The sequence below is a fragment of the Lycorma delicatula genome, chromosome 5 (genome assembly GCF_047948215.1).
Source record: "Lycorma delicatula isolate Av1 chromosome 5, ASM4794821v1, whole genome shotgun sequence".
NCBI classification, from domain to species: domain Eukaryota; kingdom Metazoa; phylum Arthropoda; class Insecta; order Hemiptera; family Fulgoridae; genus Lycorma; species Lycorma delicatula.
The window spans coordinates 29,486,704-29,507,330 of record NC_134459.1 but is presented as its reverse complement, the minus strand read 5'-3'; the positions used below and the strand labels follow the sequence as shown (position 1 = coordinate 29,507,330).

Sequence of the window (20,627 nt, the reverse complement as noted above, 5' to 3'; positions counted from 1 at the left end):
CTAAACAGTCTACATAACGTATATATCAAATACTGAAATATTTTTTGTATACTTATTCATCGGATAGTTAGAACATTCATTGCAATTAAATCGCAATTGCAAGATTTATTTTGTTTACTATTAAATTTTCTTAATTCCGAATAAAATCTAATAATGTTACATAGGCCAAATACTAAGAAAAATAATGTGTGTTCAATGTAAAAAATAGGCTTAGTTGAATTTCACCATTACGCCTACATTATATAACCAATTAATTTACACTTGAACATATTCTTCAAGATAGAAAATTTGCATCTTACCTAAAACATTTATCACCTTATCTTTAGCACTTATAAATTTTATCTGTACAAAAATATTAAATTTATTCAGTTTTGCTTAAAATACTTTATTTCTGATTAAATTATTTTCTAAGCAACGTTTTTAGTGTACTTTTGTACACTAAATGTATTAAATCTACTTAATAAATAGTATTAATCTATTTTTGTAATATCCCCTTTATTTAAACGGTACATTAATTTAAAACGATTATAATGAAGCTCAGCGGCATAGCTTTACAAAAATAGTGGTAAAAATATTAATTTCAGTGATAATAAATCGATTATTAACTACAGAAGGGAACGATAAAATTATTAACTAAAAAAGAATTTCTAAGTAAAATTTAATATTGTGAAACAATAATGTAATATATTAATTAATTAATTGCTGTAAATAGAATAATAATAATCTAAAAATAATAAATTTAATTTTTTAATTAAATTGTTTTATTCTTTAAAAAAAAATATATATTTCTTCACTTTGAAATGTTGAGTCTGTAGTTCTATAAACTATATCTATATTTCTTAAAGAAACTATTATTATAACGTTTTTACCTTAATATTTTTCTATAATAAAAAATTAAAAGAATTATGTACCGCCTTAACAGTTGTGAGAAGAAATAATTGTCAGTTAAAATGATGTATATTCTGTTTGTTGGTAGTTGTTATAATCCAGACACTGGTATTGCAGTTGTCATTCTCTGCATTGCGACTGCTGTTGGCCATGATTTGTCTAGCGTTAAAACCTCAAAACACATGCTTACGTGTGTAAACATATGTTATACGTTCACACTTACTTCCTTAATAACTTCTGTGTTATTTCTTATAAAATGAACAAGATGATGCTTTTTAATTTTATCTTCTGTTTAGGAAACAATTAGACATTTGTAGGCTGTACGTTGTGTTAATTTAGATTGTTATTTACACAGTAGCATTTTTTTTTTTTTAATTTTCTCTATATATTTATGTGTAGACAAATATTTACATTTTTTTGTATATTTACGTATGATAAATTATAATTGAAATACAGGGCGTTTCATAATGTTCTTCGAAGTTTCGAAAATTCATTAACAAAAAACTATTATAAGAATAAAACAAGTACTGTACAAAAGAGTACTTCAAATAGTTTTATTCCATATATACTAGGGAGTTATTTAACCATTTTCTCGCAAGACGTCGACAGTAGAGAAAATGGTACCACGGGAAGCGAGAAGGCGTTTTGTGTGTTAGAATTTCACTTGTCAAAGTCAGTAATTTCTGTGCAACGTGCGTTTCGGTTGAAATTTCATAAGGAGCCACCAAGTGACAATTCAATTCGTGCATGGTATAAACAATTCAGTGAAACCGGTTGCCGATGCAAGAGAAAATTAACCGATCGTCCATCAACCTCAGAAGTCAATGTCGAACGTGTGCGTGCAAGTTTCATTCGCAGCACGTCAAAATCGACTGCGGCTGCAGGCAAAGAATTAGGAATTCCGAAAACAACAGTGTGGAGAGTTCTCCGTAAACGTTTATTATGCAAACCGTACCATCTTCAATTAATCCAGCGTCTTTCTGATGGAGATAAAACACGCAGGCTCGATTTTTGTTTACACTTACAGAAAAATATGTTGTTAGATGAAGGTTTTCTAAACAAGATAATTTTCAGCGATGAAGCTACTTTCCATATTAGCGACAAAGTAAACCGTCAGAACGTGCGAGTTTGGAGAACTGAAAACCCACACGCTTATGTGAAACAGATTCGGGATTCTCCGAAAGTAAACGTTTTTTGTGCGATCTCTCGTGAGGTAGTGTATGGGCCGTTCTTTTTTATGGAAACGACAGTAATCGGCATGATATACCTGGTTATGTTACAATTATGGCTTATGCCTCAGCTACTCAACAACTTCATTTTCCAGCAAGATGGTTGTCCTGCCCGTTTTCATAAAGAGGTTGAATAGTACCTTAACACAACATTACCTTGGCGCAAGATAGGACGTGCGTCTGAAGAAGACCAACACATTATGCTGTGGCCACCAAGATCACCAGACCTCAGGCCATGTGATTACTTTCTCTAAGGTTACGTGAAAGATAAGGTGTTTATCCCACGAATGTCGCACGATATCGCTGAGCTAAAGGATCGCATATCAAAGGATCCATGCATTCAGCTCTATCGAAAATGACTTGTTAGAACGAGTTTGACAAGAGCTAGACTTTCGTGTAGATGTGTGCCTTGTCACCAGAGGAGCACATATTGAACATTTATAGATTTTAACAAAAACTGTTTCAGTCCCTGCATCACCTCGTATAATTTTCATTTACGTAAGTGAAATACTTTTTTTTTACTGAATTTTTGTAACTCCAAAGAACATTACGAAACACTCTGTATAATCGAGCAAACAGTGTATTTAGCTCTCATAAGCTATTGGACTAATCCGTATTCAAAATTATGTTATATGTAAATAGAAATGTTGTAGGAGATAGGTAAATTCAAACTATTATCAGCTATGAACAAAGTACCTATAATGAGCTATGCTATAACAATTAATAAAATTAAAATAAATAAATAAAAACACAGAACAGAATAAGACTAATTAAAGTTATAAAGTGGCAGTCAATTGTAGCTAAATCGAAAAAAATCTATTTATATTTAAGAGATTTTCATAAGTCTATAAATGGTTATCAATTTATTGTATTTGCAAATTTTAAGTTGTACTCATTTTTTATTCACTATTATTAATTAAAATAAATATTCGGTGAAATAAATGAAGTTATTTAAATCAATCTAATCGGTAATAAAACCACCTTATAATCGAGAGTAGTTAATCTATTTCAAGTATGAAAACTACGAACCAATATAATCACCCAAACAGCTAAGACTAATGTCATTTTTTTGATTAGAAGAATATCATCGAAGTTTTTTTTTATGCCGGACAGTACATAAAGTACCTTACTAATTTCTATTTTTTTTTTTCTTTTTTCACTTCATGATGTTTAACAAAGTTGGAGAAGTATTACACCACCTCTTTTCAGTGAGAACTGAAATGAAATACTCAACATCAAATATGACAGTGTGTATGCACGAAAAGTATACTGTACGAATGACGTCAAACCAACAAGAGTTAAGTAGTGATGTGTAGTAGAAGACGCAATAAAGATCAACCTCACACGTTCATACCCGCATGCACGTACTCAGTGAAGTTATTTTTGAGAAGTGCAGCGGGTGGGTAATTGCGTCTCTTAAGTGTAAAGAAAAATTATTTTTTAAAAAACAGTTGAACAGTAAAAACGATTTATTTTTACTATATTTTCGTCTCTATTAAACTCATTCATAAGTGTATTTTTAGTATCATTAATTTATTATTTATTTATGGATAGCGTTTTATTTTTATTGACTTACCAATGTTAGATATATATCGTTAAAGTTATCTTTTAACATTTTAAAACTAAGTCAACCAGATGGCTATAATTCATAATATGATTTTAATTCTTTCACAAATTCTATCATTATTTAATTTCCATACTTGAAATTCAATTAAGTATTTCTGTCTTAAGAGTTCAAGTCTGATTTCTAAATTTAAAAATCAACCAGGAGAGTAAAGTAAGTGCAATATATAACTGCTGTGACGGAACGTTGTAAATGAAAAAAAAAGGAATTGATATAATCTCTAGATTGATAGATTATCTTGACTTCTTACTGCCCACTGCTAAATAAAAGCCATACTCAGACACCGTAAAACATGTACCATACAAGATTAATTGATTATCTTAAATAATAATAAATGATTCTCTATTTTTAAACGTCAAAGTACTCTATAGTTTTCTTATCACTTTTTATTTCATTATTTACTACTACATTTTTAACTTGGTTCTAATAAATAATTAGCTACTTATATACGTATCTCTACAAATTATCCTTACTTTTATAATTGTGTTATTAAATTTTTATTATTTTCTTTCAATTTTGTGTTACTTTGTTTCTTTTTATGTTAATTTCACGTTTTATTTTAAATTAAAAAAAAAGGATTCCTTGAATCTAAGATAACTCATATTTATTCACGGTAACATTATACGCTATTTGTAAGTTTAATTTTCAAATAATCCGTTATAATTCTCGCTCTTAAGTAAAGCTTTTTTCATAAAATGTTTTGAAGAATGAAGCCAAAGAATGGTAATGAAAATCATATATATAAAATACAGAATTTGACGACTGTTAAATGCGGTTTTAAATATTTTATATAAAACTGAAGATCGTATATGATAAAATAAGCAGTCTATTAACATTAAGAAAGGACTGGTTTACGGAAAAACTTGTAAGTTAATAAATTATTAATAAAAGATTATTGCTACAAAATTACTAAATAATTCAGAATAACAAATTATTTATTACGATAAATAAAGGAAAAAAATGCCGTTATAAAATAATTGTTTATAATAATAATTATTGTTATATAATTTATTAATAATTGTTTATAAAAACTTCATGAACACTAAAAATATAATATTTTATCTTATTTCTAAGATAGTTAAAAGAAAATTAAATTATTCATTGTCAATCTTGAGTTTCCAAACAACGTATAACTTTTTTATAGGAAATGATCTTTAAGAGGAGAAAATTTTGTGCATACTGACAAACTGCATAATCAGTGGTAGAAGAAACAGACAAGCAAAGCTTTAGGTTAGATATAAATAACTTTTACTTACATACGTAACACTTTTATATTTTTATTTTTTTTATTAATCAGTCTTTTTCCCTTATAATACCTCAAGCAACTCACAATTCTGTGCTGACTAATTAAAAGTTATTTATTTTTCCGTAGCGGAGTGGTAGCGTCTCGACCTTTCATCCGGATGTCCTGGGTTCGAAGTCTGGTTAAGCAAGGCATTTTTCATAAACTAGAATTTTTATTTCATATTCCCATGCACATGTTTTGAAGCTTATATGGTGTATTAATCATAAAGAAATTTCTGATAAACATTTTTGAATATTTACTGTTCAACTGAAAGATCTATATTTTATAAGGTGTTTTACGTGTTTTTTTTTTTTTTGTTTTTTTGCGAATATACAATCAAAGAATGACGCAAATATCTCTTTTTTCTTTTCTTTTTTTCTCCCCAAAATTTCTCCATCTGTTCTGATTTCACCTTTTTCTTCTTCTTCAGTTCACTTCTTACCACCGGGCTTTTTCTGTTTCACAGGTATGTTCAGATTGTAAAAGAACTACCTAAATTTACCTCTGAAAAACTTTCCTGAGTTAGATTGAATTTTAATATTTTTATTTTCATTTGTTTAATGCAACAGTGTTGATTTTTGTATTTCAAAATTTTATCAAAGATTTGTTTCTTCAGTCTAGATTCATTCATCCTCATCATATGTTCAATAAATATCAATCTTCTTTTGTACAATTTGTTTCTAGTGTATGGATATTTTGATATATTTCTTAGTTTGATCTTAAATTATAAGTACTTAGGTCTTTTTTGAGATTATAGATTTTTCTGAGGATACTCCTTTCTACTTTTAATATTTTTTTTAGTCTAGGAAAGTAAATTTTTTCCATACTATAAATAAGGATGAGGAGTTTAATTATTACATTATAGTGTCTATTTTAGCATTGATGGATATTTTTTTTGTTATAAACATTTTTAGTTAAAACTGCTAATTTTTTTAACTTTGCTAATTTACTTTCTAAAGAAGTTTTATCTGTCCCATTATAACTGATTATTTCCCCTAATTATTTAAAAATTTTTGTTATTATAACATTCCCAAATCTGGTAAGCATTATTTTTTTGATGAAGTTTATAATGATGGTCATGATTCTGTTTTTTTTTGTTTATTTTTAATTTTTTACACAGACTCATGTATATGAAGTAATTTGTTGGTAAAATTTTTGGGTCAGTATCTCCAGGTGGGTTAGTTAGTTAGTTATTTGGAGTTAATTTTCTCAAAATAATGTAAACATAACCCCGTATGTATAATTTTTTTTTTAATTTGCCCTAGAATTCCCCTACTTCCCCAAAAATCAAAAAAAGCTATCTATTTATTTATTGCATATTTTTAATCAAATATTTTATATCTTCTTTACATAGTAGATATGCAAGAAATCCCAAAAAAATTACTTTGAAGCTGGGGGAGCACATCAATTTTTTTTTTTATTTTTTGGTTTATCTAAACTTTTAACGATAATATTACAATAAAATTTCATCATACTCGTAATTTACTCCTATCCCTCAAACAATAAATCTTAGGTAACATTTTATTGGTTTTACATTTCTCAGTGGAATAGTTTTTAGTTTCATTCATCCAACATTGTAAACGTAAACAAATCAAAATAATTTTCTTGGGAGGTGTTTTGAGGGATCGATTTTTTTAATTTTTTCTTGTATTAGTATCTTTTCACTATATAAAAATAAATAACCAACACCAAGAAAGTATAAAAACTCTTTTGTCCAATTTTTTAAGTTAGTAGAAAGCAACTATTGCATTAAAATTTCGTTAATAATCGATTTAACCAGTTAAAAGATAGTTGTAAAACGATAGCTAATAATAAAAAAAAATTTTATTATCCTCCTTTCCAAAATAAAATTGCCCAAATAGATAACCAAAGTGTCATACTAATCTAATAGAATCATCTAATTCGTAAAAAAGAATGTGATTTTGATTCTATAAACCACAAAAGAAATATAACTTGCCCCCAACCCTTTATGTGGGTTTGAATAAACTACACACCATCAGAAAGTATCTTAGACACTTACGGTGAATTAGATTATCAAAAACTTTGGTTCACTTTTGAGAAAAAGTTTTAGATATGGGAATAACATGATTTATATCTATATAATTTACCTCCTTAACCAATTGTGACCAAAATTAAATGTCATCTCTGGTATTCCAAAAACAAAGAAATCTTTATACCAAATTTCAGACAAATCAGTCAATCCAGTCTGGAGTTGTAAACATACCTAATTTTGTAGATATGCGTACTTAGTACATAGAGTATAATGTATAGCTATACAGTATAGTAGTTATATAGCGGACAAATTAATGGTCTTTACTAAATAATATGATTTCTTTACGGAGCTAATGCTTTTACCATGATATTTAAGATGAAATACAGGCGGTATTTCTTCAAAGGAAATTTATCACAATCGTTCGTTTGATTTTCTGTTCTCTTCTTCCGTTGACTTTATTTTATTTCTTATTTAACTGATATTTCATAAAACCGATACTACGATTAGATCTTCATAAGACCGAATATTACTTAATTAATATTCTTTTTAAATAATATTATAAAACGCCTATCATATGTTTTGGGTGTGGATGCAAATTTACAAGCACGGTGTATATAATTTGAACTGAGAATAAAAATAATCCAACTATACTATCTTTTTTTCGATACTAAATTAATTGTCTCTTTGATATAAAGTTTAACTGTGTTAAAATTATTAAAAATTATCATATTTTCTGAACCTTCAGATTTACCAAAAAGAAACAAAAAGATTTTGTAATAAAAAATCGTTTTATATAAATTTCTTCATTGAGTTACGTCTATTTTATAATTGTTTCAATAAAATTCCAATGTAGTTAATTTTTTTTTATATTAAAGATTTGTAAACTGTAATTAGTTACAGAATCTAATAACTGAAGATTTATATACCGATTATAAACAGAAATATTATTTAATTTAAATATTTGTAATCAGTCATCATTACATCGTTCGTTTTTATTTAAACTTTATCTATTACTTTTTTTAAATGAAATAAAGTATGATCCTCAAAATGTTTCTTGTATTTTTCTGATTTAATTTCTTCGAGTTTAATCCGATTTTTAATTTTACAATAGTGTACTTTTTCTTTTCCCTTTACATTAAAGAAACAAAATATTATTTAATATTTAGTTGGTATTTCAATGTATGTTTTATGAGTGCTCTTTGTTAGCGTATTTGTTATTCTGTATTTAGATTAATCGTACATAATTGTTTATTTAATATTGCACTGATTTTATAATGCTAATCCAAATTTTCAGTCCCAAACAACTATAAAGATGTACAAAAAAAAGAGTTTCTTTTTTGTAGTTTCTTTTCATAATAAATACACTTTTATCCAAAATTTATTTCAGTATTAAAAGGTATTTGATGTGGACACCACATGACTTCCTTGTACGCCTATTAAATTACATATACACATTTTTTCTAAATGAAAAGTAGTAAAATTTTATTCATTAATAACTTCTGATATTTTTTATTTTATTTTTTGTTGCTATTATTGAATTATTATTTATTGTAATTTTTTTTGCAATCAAAGGTTAGTAATTATTAATAAATCAATATATTAAAATTAAAAAAAGTTACAAAATAAAAGAAGATTTGGACCTTACTCTTGTAAGATCCAAATATTTCATTAATTAAAATTTATTTGGCTATAACTCTGGAACCAATGAAAATAAGTACCACTTATGATATATCGTTGAAAATTCTCAATGAGGGCTTATTGCTGCTGTTTAGAAAAAGTCCAAAATCCAGATGTTTTTGAACTTTTGGTTTTTTGGACACTTTTGGTTCAGTAGATTGCAATCAAAAGAGGAGATACAGATACATTGTTATGGTTATGCGTAGGTACATACGTACAGACATCACGCCGAAACTTGTCAAAATGGATTCAAGGATGGTCAAAATGGATATTTCCGTTGAAATCTGGAAACTGAAATTTTTTGGGGTCAGTACTTCCTTTACTTCTTACAAGGAAGTAATAAATAAGATCCATTATTACTGCAGTGGATAAAGTTTCTGGAAATTTTCATAAAACTTAAAATGTTTACAGATAAATACTGTTTTAATCTGAAAGTGTGAATAAAATTTTTAAAGTTTTTAAAACATTAAAAATAAACTATGAATTATTTGCTAATACTTGTACAAAGAAAAGTAAATATTGCGATCGCGAAAAATTTCGGCTTTTAGATTTCAACGGAAATATTCATTTTTACTAGTTTCGGCGTGACGTTAGTACGTACGTAAGTACGTACATTTGTACGTACGTAAGGTATCTTGCATAACTCAAAAACGATTAGCCATAGGCTGTTGATATTTTGGATTTAGGATTCTTGTAATATCTAGTTGTGCACTTAAAAAAATCCCCAAAAATATGGGTTTTGGACTTTATCTTAGCTGCAGTAATAAGACCTCATTGAATTTTCGACGATATATCATAATTGTACTTATTTTCATTGGTATACGAATATTGGTTATAGCCAAATAAAATTTCAATTAATAAAATATTTGGATCTTACAAGGGTAAGGGACTCGGTTCGAATCAGATTTCATCTCCTTTTTTTGTTTTTAATTTTTTTTAAATTTAAATTTATTGATTTATTAACCTCTGATAGAAAACAATATTTCTACGAATATCATTCAATAATAACATTAAAAAAAAATTATGAAAAAATATCAGAAGTTATTAATGAAATAAAATTTTATGTACTTTTATTTTAAAAAGTGTGTATATGTAATTTAATAAATGTACACGGAAGTCAATGTGGTGTCCACATCAGTTTTTTTTTAGTTAAATAACTTCCTGCATTTTCATTTGATCAGTTTTCTTGGAAGTTTTTTTTTAAATAGATATATATGCAATTTGTTTTTGTTTAGTTAAATAGAACAACTCCAATCTCATGTGACTGAATATATTTCTTTATCTTAATATCCTTTTTTTTATTTTAATAAATTATGTTTCTTTTTTGTTTCAGTTCCTCCTGGCCAGCCTTCCATACTGAATGAGAAAAATCAAGAAGTAGTTGAAGCAGCTGGTCCTTATCAAGAAGGTGATGAAATGAGATTAACATGTCTTGTTCATGGTGGTAAGTTACTTATTATTTTAACAGTAATTTACACTATACTAAGTAATAAACAAATAACACCAAAAAATGTCCAATTTTTACACAATTAATATTATTAAATCCTTCGATAATTCAATTACACGTATATTTTTATTCAATTTAACCGTTCATTAATAAGTAAAAATAACAGTGAGTGAATGATATAGCTTCTAATACTCGTACCTGTTCTAGTTTTTTCGATAGTTGCATTCATTGTTTATAGGCGTATTTGTTACAATTGTTACATCTTAGATATTTATGTCAAAATATATCGTTAATTAGAACCTTAAAACACTTGGGAGTTAAGAGATAGAAAGGTGTAACCGATAGAAATGCTATTTAATTTGCTAGAACTCGATCTGTCGACAGAAGAAATATAATTTTATATTAATAAAACAAATAAAAAATTATATGTAATTTTACTAATTTATCAACTTCTAAAAAATAGGTTCTTTCATATATACGTAATTATTTTTACAAGGGGTTCTATTATTGGAAGGAGAAATAGGTATATAGATAATTTTATTATAGTATTATTACTTTTATCTATCTATAAATAATTAGCTTTTTTAAAGATGGTGTTTAATGAAATAAATATTTAATTCTTGAACATACTGATACAATGTATAATTTATTATTCTATTAAATTTTCTCCTCACTCTTTCTCACTCTGTCTCTCTTGTTTAAGCCTGCACATTCTGCAATATAACTGATTCGCTATCCAATTAGTAAATGATATGGTTTGCCTGTTACTGATGTCTTATTGATTTTGTAATGGTTGATATATACGTTCAAGTAGGCCTGTTCTGTTATGATATAATAAGTATGCATAGATATGATGATCATAACATTCGATTTTATGTATTTCCCTCCATTTCTAATTGAATTATTGATATAACTAATTAATGATTTTGAAAGCTGTTTTATTAATATTTAATTTTTTTTATTTATTAATTTAGAAAATTCTACAGGAAATCATCGGTCACAATAATGTTTAAATTGTAAATTTAATTTTTTTCTCCAATATTACTACATAATTCTGTGTGTTTGGCTGTATTTTATCAGTAATATATATGTAAAAGATATCCGTTCGTGATAAAATAAACTTAAGAAATTTATTATTCTTTGTCATATAAAGCCAGGAATTTACTCACCCGATATCGAATTGATGAGCACCAAAAATCAAAATCTATTGTTAAATTCTTAACGCGTATTCAATTTAAATGTTAAGAAATAATAAAGACGCCATAACGTAATAGTTATTTAACTACTGCGAGTAGTTTCTGATGCACGGCTTACACACGCGATTTAATTAAAAATATTTGCCATTTTCTTTAAATATAACATTTTGTCGTTTATTTAATTCAATGATTATAATTAAAAAGCGCGCGCATACTGTTATAATTCGCAGGTGTGGTGGTACTAGCAAAGACGGTCGGTACTAACTAAACTAATGTAATTTCCCAACACACATAGAACAAATTTCGGTCGGCACCGCGACAGAAATTATTGTGATGTAGCCGCGAGGCTTAACACACCAGGTACCAAGTCAACCGGACGACCGAGTACGAGACCAAGACCGAGTTACCTTTTTACACTTTAAATATTTTTTTCCTCAACTGTGACTTCAACAGTATTTTTTGGGGTGGAGGTGCGAGTTTGATAAAATGTTCTTTGGAAATATTCTTATTTTTTAATTGTTAACAAATAGACCCCAAAAAAATATGATCTTATTTAGGTCAAATCACGAGATACTGAAGGTGACCTTGTTCTACAGCCTCATCCCCTTGACCTTTTAAGTTGAAAATTTAATGGTATAATGCTATATATAATAATAATAATAATAATTCTATTTTATTATATAATAATTCTATATATGTGGATATATAGAATTATTCTAACCAAGTTTGGTCAAAATTGGTCCAATTTTTCTGGAGCAATTATAAGGTGATTTAGAGGCCAACACCGAATACACACATACATTCACCGTAACATACGGAAAATTTCCATCCGGTTGTTAGGGTTCCTTAGGTGTCAAAACTTCAAGATCCGGTGGAAACCGTATATGCTCAAATTGGACCGATTACATTACTTTCCTTTCTAGAGTAATAGCTCTACTATAGTATTATTTAGATGGAATGGTAAAATTTATGCTCTTTACATTTCTTTTGTAATTAATAGAAAAAAATATTAATATTAAATTACTACTGTTATGTGAAATTTCGTGTAAAATTAAATTTCCTATTTACTTTACACCTGCCAATTTATATATATATATATATATATATATATATATACATATATATATATAAGTTAATTAAATTTATTTTTATTTTATTGCTAATGACTGGTAAATGAAATCAATTTTTGAATATCCATAAATACTCTAAGAAAAGTACACGATAAAAGAAAATTTTAACAGTGATAAGTTTACACAATTACAGAGTGGTTAATATTTTAGTTTTAAGGTCCCTTTTTTCTATTCCTTTGGTTTTAAATACCTCATGATTTAATATTCCTTTAAATTGCTTTGTGTAAAATCTGACTATAATAAGCTTGTTACACTAGCCCATTTCTATAAAACTCACGATTTCAATTGAGCGAATAATTTTTAAGTAACAGAAAAAACCCTTTGTTTAATAAAATTATAATAATAATAATATTAATAATAAAATTCGTTTGTTACTTTTGTAATATATCTAAGAAGTTTTAAGTCGTTATTGATTTTTTTTTTTCTTATTTTACGCTCGAGAGTGGTACATTATTGCGAAGTAGGTAGATTGGTAGGTAGGTGGTAGGCTGTTTAGAAGCAGTTTTCTTTTTTTTTATTCCTCTAGAAGACTACACGGTGAAGCTGTATGGTAGCGGCGGCACGCAAGGTGTAACTTGAGCATGAGAAGGCTTGCAAGACATAAACTAAGAAAGGCAAGAGGCAAGGGGTGGTTCCGGCTTCTAAAAGCTACCCCACCCAGACTATGATGGTCCGAGAAGAGGCGTACCGTCTCCGGCACACTTTGTTTTATAGCCTAAACAGATTCTTCTTCTTCTTTTCTTCTACACGCCTTCCTTTTCATCTTCTCATTCCACTAACATTTTCTTATATAATACCATCTGCATTATTTTACAGTGTATTTAAAATATGTAAAAGAATATAAAAACCCGGTACACCATTTTATATATATATATATATATATATATATATATATATATATGCTAACATGCTAACATATCTGATGTTTGGGCAACAAATTTCATGCGTGAAACTTAAGTAAAATTACTTATTTTTCAACCCCCTGTAAGAAATATTCATCTGAAGAATACACTGGGAATCAATACTTTTTGTTTAGTAGTGAATAAATCTTTGTCTTACAAATTGAATTATCTATAAATTCTAAAAAAATATTACATTTATAAGCCTATTTCTTTAATTCTAAACCTAGATGGCCATTTTGATTGCTTAACAATCATCAGTAGATATTACGGAAAAAGCGTCAACAAATAAAAAATTTTATATATATATATATACTGTTTTTTTTTGTTGAGATGGCCGGATCGACTATTATGGGAATTTTTCCCTATGAAAATGTATAGTACATGAAAAATAGCCACGCCTGACCGAGATTCGAACTCATTATATACTTATAATAAACCAAATTCTGTGTTTACTTTATGTTTAGTTTAGTTAGAAATTAAAAGAAAGATATAAGTTTAGATGAATTATAGAAATTAGTCGTATTTCCGTTAATACTGGAAACTTTTCCCAAGACTAGTTTATTAGAAATTATTGTTTGAAGAAATAAACAGGAGGTAAATAGATGGAAAACTTACTTTATCCTAAGCCCTAATGCAGAAATTTATTCTTTAATGACGAAAAGGAACCCAATATTCAACAGCCTGTTTGAATTTTAGATTTCAGTTAAAAAGTTTTTAACCAACTATTATTCCTTTCCATAAGAAAGAAAAATTTTTTATTCTAGGTATATCCCTATTGATATATTTAAGGTTCATTCTTTCTGTGTCATTGTTTAGATAAATTTTACTTATCCAACCTATGAAAGAGAAATGCAGTAAGTTGTGGTGACAGTTTGTATATTAAGTTTAAATATTTTTAAACCAAATTTATGTTTTAGCTGGATTGTCTTGAACGAAAACTGTTATTTACATTTATTTACGTTATACTAGCCAGACGACTGGACACTCGGGACTCAGGTCGACCCAAGCAGACTCCGGGGCCTATTCTGAGTGGTAGATCTCGTTTCGCTTGGGTTACAAAATGCGAAAGTCTGGACTTTCGCATAGCTCGCTTTGGTCATCATCCCCGTTTGTCAATAGGGTTTCTTTAATGAATATTTTTAATTCACAACTTCTCCCCGAGAGCTAGGGATTTGGTCTACAGTTAAAATTTTCCCTGGGATAACATGAATCTAATCTGCAAATTTGAAAAAAATCGGATGGTTGGTTCTCGCGTGATGCCAGAATAAACAAACAAACCTATAGAAAAAAAAAACAAATTTTCGATTTTATATTAAGATATATATACTGTATATATCTACGCGCGCGCACACAAACACACACACTTACACACCGCATTAATTCAAATAAATTCAAAAGCACTATACGTTTTATATTATTTGACTTTTGACCTCGATTTTTTCGAAAGCTATCAAGTTTGGTGCAAAGTACAGAATGGTGTTATCAGATCATTTTTGATTCTCTATTAGAATATAACATCTATTCTGCTCGTATTAGCGTGTAACGCTAATACCGAATCTTTACGAAATACGAAATCAATTTATCTGTGAGATAAATTTTTTTAATAGTATAGATTTTGGTTTTAATTTTAAATCCCGGCTAAAAATACTTTTTCACTTTGTTTCGTAAGTATTATTTAATTGGATTTTTAAAAAAATACTTTTATTTATGGTCGCATCAAAAATTAAAGCCATTAACCACTTATCAGTGTAATGTTACTGTACTGGAAAATTTGTAGTCTTGAACAAACTCAGGCCGACTCCTGAGACGTGTGGTTATTTGAAATCCAACCACTACAGAACAGCGGTATCCACGATCTAGTACTCAAATCCGAACAAAAGTCCTTATTAGGATTTTAAACTTTCGACTACAAAATCAGCTGATATACTACGACGAGTATACCACTAGACCAACCCTGTGGGTTAAATTGAAAAATAATTTTTATTTTTTTATATCTTATTTACTTTTTCCGTAAGGACTGTAGATAATGATGACAAACCTAGGTTGCGAATTTTTTTAAAATGATTTTTCAATGACCGTTCAGTGTTTTTTTATATTTTTATGAATTATCTATATTATTAGTATAAACTAAATTTTAGTAAATCTAAAAATTTTAAGTCAATGGTTTAATAATCAAAAAATACTAATTTCAGTAGTTTTCACTAATGTAAAATCAGTCATTTAATCAGTCTAATTAAATTCTAGACAATCTGAAGTAAAACTATTGCATCCTTTTTTAAAAAAAGATGTTTATAGATTGAGCATTAAAAAAATTATTTTTCATAATTCAAACGAAAGGTTTCCAAAATTATCAGAATAATGAAAAACCAATTTTATAGTTATAGCTTGTAACAATCGGTCCTGTCTGAAATAGACGCCGTATAATATTTTTATAATTTGGTAATTTAAATTTTAAAATTAATAAAATCAAATATAATATAAAAAAGGACGAAAATCAGTTATTTTAATTAAATGGTTATCTATACATATATATATATATATATATATATATATATATATATATATATATATATATATATGTATATATATTTTTTGTAAAATTTTATATATTTTTAGGAATTAATATATTTTTTATACTTTACTTAATTAAATAATTCATATAGATCCCTTCCTTGACTTCTTTATTCCTTTAGACCAGTTTAAAAAAATTCTCTTAAAATACGACCAGAATAAAGATATCTTGAAAAAAAAATTATTAATTAACCGTAATTTCAGTAACTGTAATAAAAACCCCGTTTATTTTCCATCCGAATTAAATAAACAGAATTTCATTACAAACAATGCGATGCCTGATATCCATTATCGCTTATCTTCAGTTTACAAAATCTATCGCAATGTCACTTAAATACAAATAACTTACTCGGTAAAAACTAATCTCGCTTTCACTAATTGAGATCGAAAAAAATATGTTTAGCAATTTGGATAAATGTAATTGCATTTTGTAATCGTTGTTTGCCTACTGATCTCCATTAATCTATCTTATGATGACAAAATGTCACCGTATTAAAACTACTGAAGAGAAGATTTTTTTTTGTAATTAAACACATACTTATATGTAAGAGCAACGCGTTATCTAAACTAAAGAATAAAACTTAAAAAAATATTGTTTAATATATAGTTTATTTTATTAATTAAGCTATCTTAAGATCTTAATAGTAAAGTTGTAATATTATTATAAAGTAGTAGTGTAAAAAGGAACTAATTAGAGACATAATTAAACTACATTTGTCTTGGAATGTAATTTAATAAACCGAAGACTCCCGAGTGTAAGATAAGAGTGGTTTTTTTATTAAGGATTGAAGGCTCAAAACATTAGTTTTTCCTGAATCACTTAAAAAGTATAAATCCTACGCAACTCACGTTTTTTTCTAAAAGTTAGGTAAAATTTCCGACAATGTTTTTTTTTTTTTTTAAGTGACTTTCTACGACGAAAATTTTGTTGGTAGGAACTTTAAATCTATAATTTTGGTTGTATAGAGTTTTAAAAGATCAAGTTTTTAAGAACTGAATGAACTAGGATTTTTTTTTTCTGCAGTGTTTAATTTATAGTCTGTTCCAATTTACCACAATAAGTATATTCGATTACAAAAAAATCTGATGTGACACCATATGATTTCCTTGTAGGTCTATTAAATTGCATATACACATTTTTTAAAACGAATACATACAATTTTATTGCATTAATAATTTATTTGATATTTTTTCGTATTTTTTTTATTGTTATTGAAATATTATTTATCGTTAAACCTTTTCATACAATCAGAGATAAATAATTATTAATAAATCATTATATTTATATAAAAAATAAAAAAGGAGATGAAGTCTGATTCTAACCGATGTACCTTCCCCTTAAGATTCAAATTATTTCATTAATTAAAATTTTATTTGACTTTAACTCTGAAACCGATGAAAATATGTACCACTTATGATATATAGTTGAATAGCTCACTATGTGAACTTATTACTGTAGTTAAGGAAAACTTGAAAAGCTAATTTTTTTGGATTTTGGGCTTTTTTGGACACTTTTGGTTCAGTCAATTGTAATCAAAAGAGGTGGTGCACAACTCATATTACAACAGTCCTAAATCCAAAATTTCAACATCCTACGAGTAATCGTTGGATATTGAGTTATGCGAGACACATACGTATGTACGTACAGACATCACACCGAAACTAGTCCTGTTGAATCTGAAAATCTAAATTTTTCGCGATCACTATTCTTCCTTTACTTCGTACTAGGAAGTAAAAAAGGACATACAAAATGGGGTTTCCATTGAAATTCCTCAAAAAAGTGTATATGGATGCATATGTATAAATATTATATAAAATATACAAAATTATATAATAAACATAAATAAGTACATACAAAGATGAGTCCAAAGAACATTGATCAGATTCAGAGTGTGTAATTATTTAAAGCATTATTTTTATCACAGGCTTTGTTAAAAAACTATCTGTGCGCAAAAATGAAACTTTTGCAAAGGGTATAAAAAGGGTGTAATACTTCAAAGGGCAATTTTGGATGTAGAAAATCACTTTACAAAAAATTTTTATCAGGAATTTGATCTAATTTTAAAAATACGTGGATTATCTAGGATTTATTGTTTTTAAACTATTCAAGAATATTTTACAATTTAACCCGTAATAAAAAAAAACAACCCCTATCTGCCACGTAGAACAGCTTGCCACGTTTCAGCTTGTTTGATTACATGCCACATTATCATTTTCCTACAGTTTCATTGTGCCTTTATATAATTTCTTGTAAAAAGTTTTCAGTACCATATTTTGATTTACTTTTTTTTAAAATTATGGATTATGTGAAGTAATGAGTTGTAGAAACAATAATCAGTCATTATATCTATCAAATAACAAAAAATTTTAATTCAAAAAACGTAAATAATCATGTATTCATTATGAAAATTAAAATTATTATAACACCTCCCTTCAAAATCAACATATTTTCTATATAAGAATAATTCAATATATATATATATATATAACAAGTATTACGGAAGGGAAAAGTTTTATACTAAGTACTGATAAATTAAGTCTGTCACTTTGATAGTTTGATATCAGGGAACAAGTTATATATGTTTTGAAATGTGATTGTGTTTAACGGTTACTATCCGCATGGATGTGAATTATTTTTTTAATATAGAATTATTAAAAACAATATTTATTAAGATGTAAGTAAATAAATTTACAGTTAATTTCCCAACAGAAATTATCAGTGTTGAAAAAAATGTATTTCCTTCGTTATGTTGGAGTTTCCTTTATATAAAGTGTAGGAGTTTTAGGGGAAAAAAAAGTCTGTTAATATCGTAGATAACCTATGAAATGGTATACGTTTCTATTATGCATTCAAATTGGCATAGAGATGATTTACAGTAGTAACTATAGAGAGAAGTTAATAACTATTGGGTTGTTAATCAATTTTATTGATTTTGGCGGTATTTGGAGAGGTTTTAATGAAGTAAACATTGCTCATCATTCACGTACATGTGGTTATCTAATATTACGGGTATTATTTGTATTATGACGGATTAGATTTTTATTTATTTATATTTTTAACTTATATTTCAACAAAATTTTATTAATTAAGAAATCTTTGACTGTATTTTTATTATACTTCAAGTTTTTTATGAATTTGTTTTACTAAGTAATTTTGGGAGTTCTATGTGGGTAATGTTTGAGTAAATTTATACTTTGCTTAGTTTATCGTAAAAGCCTTTAGTAATTGGAAGAGTGACATAAAGGAGGTTAATATTGGTATATGTTTTAGTTGAGTTGCATGTGTTTGGTTGGTTTTTATTCGTAATCGCATGGTAGGCGTGATGCGGAGGGAGTAATAGTTCATCCAATAAGAGGCAGGTGATCCATATACTTCAGCTGACCTAAAAAAATATTCTGTGAGTGACATCATGATCAATTTTGTTAAAAAAAAAATAGATTTTCAATCTTTTTCCACCACAATTTCAAAATATTACAAACTTTTCTTACCTAATTCCTTGTATGAAAGAACTAATTTAATTTAATTTTTACTCAAAACAGTTTTTCAAATCTTGGATTAAATGAATGTTATTCAGAATTTAGATAAAAATATTTTTTTTTTTTATTTTCTTTAATTTTTATGAATAAGCTCTAATTTTTGTAAGCCGATTTCAACTGAACTTATGGGATCAACGTACAATGCTATTTTAGTTTATTACCCCTTAAAAAATCGTACTCATATTTTTTTTTTTTAAAAGAAAGAAAGCATATTTTTTTAAAATTAATAAAAATTTTGGTCGTAACTTTCGTTAATTTGCTATCAAAAACATATAGAAACTTTCAATGTACCCCACTTTTTTTCTTAGAAAGAATTTTTCTTTCTTATATTTAGAGAATTTATTATTACTTAATGTTAGTTTTCTTACAGAAAATTTATTTGAAATCCTATTTATAATCGATATGAGACTATTTTAATTTTTTAAGTGGAATATTTTTTACGGGAATAATGAAAATTTATTAGCAAAATATGAAATATATTTTGTAACAGTACACTTGTTATACGAGGGTTCTTTTATGTTTATTTAACATAAACTGGGAGACACTATAATTATGTTCTATTTACAGTATTATTTTAGCCCTCTTTTTCCAATTTATACACAAAATTTAGCATTAATTAGAAATTTATTAGTTATAAAAACTGCAAATTAAAATTAAAAAAAGTAGAATTTAAACATGCTTGTTTTTGTGCATATGTAATAATCCAAATATAGTAAAAGTTACAAATAAGGGTTGGGCTGGAGTTAAACTAATTTAATTAATACAGAGTGTCCCACGTAGAAACGGAGAAATTTTCAAGACATATTCTACCGGTGAAAATAAGGAAATAAATACATATAAACGTAGGTCTGGATACGATTTGTTTTTGAGCTAACAAAAGATTTCTCCCGAATTTCAGCTCTTATAATAAAAAGAAGGCTTACTGTAATCTTTGAGACCCAAATTAAGAAGTAAAGTTGGTAATTTCTCATGTAATTTAAGCTGGGAAATTGGATAAAATACGTTCTAGAACTGTAACTTTAACCGTTTTTAATACATCCGAAGTAAAAATTAAAATTTGATGTCAAAAAACCAAGTTTTTTTTTTGTTTGTAGTGCAATATCTTTGGTAAATGACTAATAAATGCAAGAAATTTAGCAAAAAAACTT

The 20,627-nt window shown here is 27.2% G+C and overlaps 1 protein-coding gene across 1 annotated transcript in view; it reads left to right on the top strand.

Moving 5' to 3' along the window:
* The window catches only part of LOC142324840 (nephrin-like), a gene marked incomplete at its 5' end in the record, with an annotated part of 931,197 nt that overhangs the window by 517,703 nt on the left and 392,867 nt on the right, over positions 1-20,627 (top strand). Inside the window, one exon of the mRNA XM_075365877.1 lies at positions 10,030-10,140. Within this exon, the coding sequence (XP_075221992.1) occupies positions 10,030-10,140 (111 nt within the window). The remainder of the gene's footprint in view (positions 1-10,029; positions 10,141-20,627) is intronic.